Below are 7,231 nucleotides of genomic sequence, written 5' to 3' on the forward strand. Positions count from 1 at the left end.
GGAGGGGCCGTGGTCAGTGTGGGTTAGAGAGACCCCAGGAGGGGCGGTGGTCAGTGTGGGTTAGAGAGACCCCAGGAGGGGCCGTGCTCAGTGTGGGTTAGAGAGACCCCAGGAGGGGCCATGGTCATTGTGGGTTAGAGAGACCCCAGGAGACACCTGGACATGGGGTGTGTGGGTAGGGAGGCCCCATGGCCAGCCAGTCTCGGGAGTCCATGGCAGGCTGTGTGGGCAGCCTGGGGGCCGCACCGTACCAAGTCTCCCCCAGAAATGCCCTCCAGATACCATACTTGTCCCGGGTTGGACCCCACCCCAGAAGATGGGAGGGACAATCCCTGGGTTTGGGGCAGCCCTGGCGGTGGCCATGTGATGGACTAGAGGCTCAGGGTGGCCAGTGGGGTGGGGCCCAGCTTCACTCCAGGGTGAGTGTCTGCCGGGTGCCAGGCTGCCCGCATTCCCTGGGCGGAGCCTCGGGCCTCAGTACGAACTTACATTTCACTTTTGAGTAAATCATTTCCAGGCTGATTCTAGTAAACGTCTATAAGTCAATGTAAAAGCAAACCCAGTTTTTCCAATTTGAAGGAGGTCGATTTTGGTAAAAGATCTTGCACCAGTGTACTGGATTCCGACAGTGATGTGCATGGGGTATTTTTATGATGCTTTTATGATCCCTCAAATCAGCATAGGCTAATCAACTTCAAAAAACGGTAAAGCTAACAAGAGCTAGATGGTGCCCGGCTACCCCCAATGGCCGCCCTGACAGGGAACACCACAGAGAATCCCTGATGGAGCAGGAGAACGGTAGGGTGCAGAACTCAAATTCTAGTAAGAAGACCAGACTTAATGGTCTGACAGAGACTGGAGGAACCCTGGAAAGCACGGCCCCCGGACTCTCTGTCAACCCAGAACTAAAACAATTCCCGAGGCCAACTCTTCAGACAAAGATTAGACTGGACTGTGGGACATAAAATGATACTCTGAAGAGAGTGCTTCTTAGCTCAAGTAGATACATGAGACCAAACGGGCAGCTTCTGTCCGGAGGTGAGATGAGAAGGCAGAGAGGGTTAGGAGCTGGTTGAATGGACACGGGAAATCCAGGGTGGAAAGGAGGAGTGTGCTGTCACAGTATAGGGAGAGCAATTAAGGTCACATAACAATGTATGTATAAATTTTTTTATAAGAGACTAACTTGAAATGTAAACTTTCACTTAAACTACAACAATAAACAAACAAAAAAAACAGTAAAGCCAGGGTAATAGTTTCTGTCTCTTTTTGCTACCCTTACTGAGATTCAACCCCAAGAAGGCAAGGCGGGGGGCTTTGGGGGTGCGTGTGTGCCTCCTTCCAGGCGTTTAGACCAGAGGTCCTGGGCTCATGGCCAAGACCTGACAGCTGCTGCCTTTTCTCTCGACTGCAGTGGCCTCGTGGTGTACGCAGATGGACCGTTGAACCTGGACCGTAAGGCGGAGGACATGTCTGAACTCTTCCGGCCCTTCCATACGTTGCTGCGGAAAATAAGGTGGGGGTGGAGGAGGGGGAGGGAAGAGGGGGGAGGAGAAAGGGGTGCTGAAGTGGGGGGTTTCCACTGGAGTGAAGTAAGTGGAAACACAGCAAATGTGAACCATCCCAGAGTCGTCCTTCCCGGGAACTTCAGATGAGGATGAGTGGGTGTTAATAGCCTTCATGGGCCATAAGTGACCTCCGGCCTCCTGTTTGCCTTTGCCTGGGCCACCCCAATGTGTTCCTAACTCTTTTGGGCTGTGCTTGACGGTTTTTATGCAGTGAGTAGTAAACCTCATACCCGGGCCTTTCTTATAATGGATGCACAAAAAAGGGCTAGGTTTTTTAGTGGGGACAGTCAGCTTACCTGTTGTTCATCGTAGGTCCCAAAGCTCACTACTGTTTTAAAAAAAAAAAGTTACCCTAAAGTCAGTTCCGACTCATGGCAACCCATATGTGCAGAGTAGAACTGTACTCCTTAGAGTCTGCAGGGTTGTGAATTTTTTGGAAGCAGATCACCAGGCGTTTCTTCCAAGGTACATCTGGGTGGGTTCAAACTGCCAATCCTTAGGTTAGTAGTTGAGCGGTTAACCATTTAATCCATTCAGTGATCCATTATTACTATTACTATTTACTATTATTACTATTTAAGCCAGTGGTTTTCAAATTGTGGCCTTTGTCTGTTTTCTTTTTTAATTTTTTTTTGTGGTAAAATTTACATAACATAAAATTTATCATCTTTTTTTTTTTTTGAGTCCTGGTGGCACAGTAGTTAAGAGCTCAGCTGCTAACCAAAAGGTCGGCAGTTTGATTCCACCAGCCTGCTCCTTGGAAACCTTATGGAGCAGTTCTACTCTGTGTATAGGGTCGCTATGAGTCATAATCGACTCGACAGCAATGGCTTTGGTTTGATTTTTGGTAACCATTTTTTAAGTATGCCATTCAGTAGCATTAAGTACATTCACAGTGTTGTATAACCTTCACTGCTATTTCTAAAACTTCTCCATCACCCTAAACAGAAGCTCTGTACCCCTTAAGTGATAATTCCCTATCCCCTCTCCTCCCAGCCCCTGGTAATATCTAATCTGTTTCTGTCCTATGAATCTGCTTCTTCTACATATTTCATATACGGGGAGTCATCCAGTGTTTGTCCTCTGGTACCTGGCTTCCTTCTCTCAGCGTGCTGTTTCCAAGGTTCATTTATATTGCAGCATGAATCAAAATTCCCTTCCTATTTTGTTTTTAATCTTATTGTACTTCAAGTGAAAGGTTACAATTCAAATTAGTCTCTTACACAAAAAATGTATACACACATTGTTATGTGACCCTAATTGCTCTTCCTGTACTGTGACAGCACACTCCTCCTTTCCAACCCTGATTTCCTGTGTCCGTTCAACCAGCTCCTGACCCTCTCTGCCTTCTCATCTCACCTCCGGACAGGAGCTGCCCATTTAGTCTCATGTATCTACTTGAGCTAAGAAGCACACTCCTCACGAGTATCATTTTATGTCCCATAGTCCAGACTAATCCTTGTCTGAAGAGTTGGGCCCGGGAATGATTTTAGTGCTGGGTTGACAGAGAGTTCAGGGACCATGCTCTCTGGGGTTCCTCCAGTCTCAGTCAGACTATTAAGTCTGGTCTTTTTACTAGAATTTGAGTTCTGCACCCCACTTTTCTCCTGCTCCAACAGGGAATCTTTGTTGACAAAGATAAATCTGAAAAACAGTGTGCCACACGGTAAGCTAGGTGTAAAAGGGCAAATACTGTATGATCCCACTTGTGTGTAGAAGAGGCGAGTGCACAGAGACAGAAAGTAGATCCCAGGTTACCAGGGGCTGCGGGGGATGGAGAAGGGGAGTTACTGCTTAATCATACAGGGTTTCTGCTTGGGGTGATGAAAAGTTTTGGAAGGAGATAGCGGTGAAGGTTGTACAACATTGTGAATGTAATTAATGCCACTGAATTGTATGCTTAAAAACGGTTAAAATGGCAAATTTTATGTTGTAGTTATTTTACTAAGGTGCCCTGGTGGTGCAACAGTTAAGTGCTCAACTGCTAACAGAAAGGTCGGCAGTTCAAATCCACCCAGTGGCTCCGAGAAAGACCTGGCGATCTGCTCCTGTAAGGGTTGTTAGTTGTTGTTGTTAGGTGCCATCGAGTCGATTCCAACTCATAGTGACCCTGTGTACAACAGAATGAAACCCTGCCTGGTCCTGCGCCATCTTCACAATTATTGCTATGCTTGAGCCCATTGTTGCAGCCACTGTGTCACTCCATCTTCTTGAGGGTCTTCCTCTTTTTCGTTGACCCTCTACTTTACCAAGCATGATGTCCTTCTCCAGGGACTGGTCCCTCCTGGTAACATGTCCAAAGTATGTGAGATGAAGTCTCACCATCCTTGCTTCTAAGGAGCATTCTGGCTGTACTTCTTCCAAGACAGACCTGTTTGTTCTTTTGGCAGCCCATAGTATATTCAGTATTCTTCACCAACACCATAATTCAAAGGCATTAATTCTTCTTTCCTCTTCCTTATTCATTATCCAGCTTTAGCGTGCGTATGAGGCACCTAACAGCAGCATAGATTTTAATGCAATAAAAATAAATACCACTCCTGTTCAAAAAAAATTATAATCATGTAACAGCCATGAGATGGTGTGTTGCCAACTGTTGTGACAATAAATTAACACAGAATGATTAAAAGAGAGAGCAAGAGGCACAGGGACGGTTGATCACAGTAGCCAAAGCCCATCAGGGGTGGAACAGATAAACAAATGGTATGTTTGCAGGATAAAAGGCTGTTTCGCCATGGGAATGAATGGTCTATAACAACATGCATCATTATGGGGGAAATCTCACCCACAGAGTTGCCAGATTTAGCAAAAAAATAAATAAATAAACAGCAAACTAAAAAACCAGGATGTGCAGTTAAATCTTAATTTCAGATAAATAACGAATACTTTTTTAGTATGAGTCTCATTTGGGACATGTCGTTGGATGCTGTCAAGTTGACTTCTGACTCATAGAGACCTCAATGTGACAGAGTAGCACTGCCCTATAGGGTTTTCTAGCGGTAATCTTTACAGGAGCAGATCACCAGGTCTTTTCTCCCACGGAGCGGCTGGTGGGTTTGAACCGCCAACCTTTTGGTTAGCAGCCAAGCCCTTAAGTGTTGTGCCACCAGGGCTCCTTATTTGGGACATAGTTATACTAAAAAAACTATGAGCTCTGTATCTGAAATTTAGATTTAACCGGGCATCCTGTATTCTATCTGAGAACCCTACACGCATGTAATATTGGCAAACGAAGCCTGGCACAAGAGTGCAGACTGCATAATCCCGCGTATCTCGAGAGCAACATCTCAATTGGTAGTAACAGGGGAGGGACTTGAAGGGCACTCGAGGGCATCTGGGTCCTGGTGATATCTGTTGAGCAAACAGATGGAAGTCTCTGTGTTAACCACTGTATAATTTTTGTTCACGCCCTAAAGCTTTTATTAACGCAGCCAGCACATTCCTGAGAATCAAGTCATTCTTGATTTCAGTGAGAGGTTCAGAATCTCATTTTTAAGGAAGAAAGCATCCCAGAATCTCTGTCTGGGGTGCCCAGTGCACAGCCAGCCATCTGGGATGGCCGTGGCTGTCCCTACCTGGAGATTGGCCGATCCTGGGTCCTCATTCTACGGGAGAGGAAACATGTTCCCGTGCCGTGGGCAGTCCCTCGTCCCCATTCAACACCTCTTTGCTTTTCTGCGGGTGCAGACCTCAGGGGTGTTGTGTCCACTCGTGGCTGAGGGGGCCTGTGTGGCCTGGTGGCTGCTGCGGCCTTTGGGACCTCACCCTCATTTTCTGTCTTGGTCTCCATAGAGACTTGCTGCAAACCCTCACGGACGAGGAGCTGCACACGCTGGAGCGGAACCTCTGCATTTCCCAGGATGTGGAGTTCCCCATCCGGGCAGATGTCCAGGTGCCCGCCGCCCTGACGCCCGCCTTCCCCACTCCCCTGCCCCCTGAAGAGCCGCTGTCCACTAAGGCCAAGGACCCGGACACAGAGCTGGCCTGCTCCATGCAGTATGACGACCAGGAGCTGGAGCAACTCAACCGCATGGTGCACCGGGCAGGGGATGAGATGTCATCCCTCCTGTCTCCGCCTAGCGCCTGCCAGTCCCCTGCTCACAGGCTGGGGGCCGAGGGCAGCCCCCATGGGGAGGCCTCTCCTGCCAGGGTGCAGCTGGAACAGGGGAGCGACGAGGAGAGGGTGTTCTTCATGGACGACGTGGAGGGGGCGGGAGAGGCTCCCAGCAGCCCCTTCAGGTGGGCAGGCAGCACCTGTGCCCACCCCCAGGAGAGAGGGCAGGTTGGGGAGAGCGGAGAGGCAGGGCCCAGTGGGCCATCAGTGGAAAAGGACGAGGACTCATGCAATAACAACATCCCAGGTGACAAAATGCAGGTGGTGAGCCTCTTGGGCGCCAACTCCTGCAGCTGCCTGGATGCCCAGCTGTCCCTGGACGGCTGGGAGGCCAGCGCCGATGATGCCGAGACAGCTGAGATGATCGCCCACCGGACGGGGGGCATGAAGCTCTCAGCCACGGTCATCTTCAACCCTAAGTCACCGACGTCCTTGGACTCGGCCGTCATCGCCCCGGAAGCTCCACGCAGCATGGTTTCCCCCCTGGACCCCGCCATGACGAAGGTGGACACGGAGCCCCGCAAACTCAGCCCAGCCGCCACCAACGGCCTCATTAACTCGTGCGTGTGCTGCGGGAGCTGCGGGGACAGCAGGGACGAGGCCATCGAGAGTGTTCAGAAGTGCCACCCTGGGAACATCATCAAGGCCTCTCATGCAGGCCTGGTCAAGGCCAGCGACAAGGGTCCTGGGGACAGACTGGAGAAGGGCCCGCCTGCCCTGGAGGAGCTGCCCGTGGGCGCCGCGGCCCCTCTGCCCCTGGAAGACACCCCCAATGGGCGGGAGCCCAAAGTCCCTTCTTCCTCCCAGGGCCTGGCGAACACCGCGGGGTCCCAGGTGGACCCTGGAGGTGGGTCGCCAGGTGAGGGTGACGTCGGACATCAGCAGGAGGGTGAGGACAGGACGCAGGACCCTGGGAAGGAGGCCAGGGAGGAGAGTCAGCGAGAGCCAACGGCCCAGGAGGAAGGCCAGTGCCGGCCCGGCTCCAGGTAAGGCTTCCAGGACAGACGGTCCCGCCTCATGCTGCGTACTCCACGGGCGTGGTGTGGGCTGGTCCCCTGACCCTGAAATGTTCCCAGCCGGGGCTGACAGCACGGGAGGTGCTGGACCAGCCTCAGGTGCGGAGTCAGGTACACTCTCCGTGGGAGGAGGTAGGCTGGCCCGGGGAGGCACAAGCCCAACCATGACTTCCTCCTCGGTCACAGGCGCCTCTGCCTCTCGGTGGTGCCCTGGCCACCGGCATGTTCCCCTCCACCGGTCTCCTTGGCTGGAAGCGTGGCTGCTGGCTCCTGTGCTTCCAGAATTAGTGCATAGGCCCTCGGAAGTAGACACCCAGCCCCTGGGCCATGGGGGAGCCTGAGACCACCCTCGGCTTATTCTCAGGGCCCCAGCACTGCCAACCATCTCCCTCTCCTTCCCCTGTCACCTCCCCTCCCGGCAGCTCCCCCTTCTCTTCCCTTTCCCCACCCTCCCCTGCTCTCCCCTGTTCTCCTCTCCTCTCCCCTCTTTTCCCTGCCCTCCCCATCCTCTCCCCGCCTCCCCATCTCCCCCA

At 51.6% G+C, this 7,231-nt stretch overlaps 1 protein-coding gene across 3 annotated transcripts in view; it reads left to right on the forward strand.

Annotated features, from left to right (window-relative positions):
* The window catches only part of ZFYVE28 (zinc finger FYVE-type containing 28), an 82,912-nt gene that overhangs the window by 27,312 nt on the left and 48,369 nt on the right, over positions 1–7,231 (forward strand). For 2 of the 3 annotated variants that reach the window (XM_004383517.3, XM_023738006.1), the window contains 2 exons: positions 1,415–1,516; positions 5,361–6,668. In XM_004383517.3, coding sequence (XP_004383574.1) covers positions 1,415–1,516; positions 5,361–6,668 — 1,410 coding nt within the window. The remainder of the gene's footprint in view (positions 1–1,414; positions 1,517–5,360; positions 6,669–7,231) is intronic. The other variant, XM_004383518.3, reaches the window with a different exon arrangement.

The sequence above is a fragment of the Trichechus manatus genome, unplaced genomic scaffold (assembly GCF_000243295.1).
Source record: "Trichechus manatus latirostris isolate Lorelei unplaced genomic scaffold, TriManLat1.0 scaffold00111, whole genome shotgun sequence".
NCBI lineage: Eukaryota > Metazoa > Chordata > Mammalia > Sirenia > Trichechidae > Trichechus > Trichechus manatus.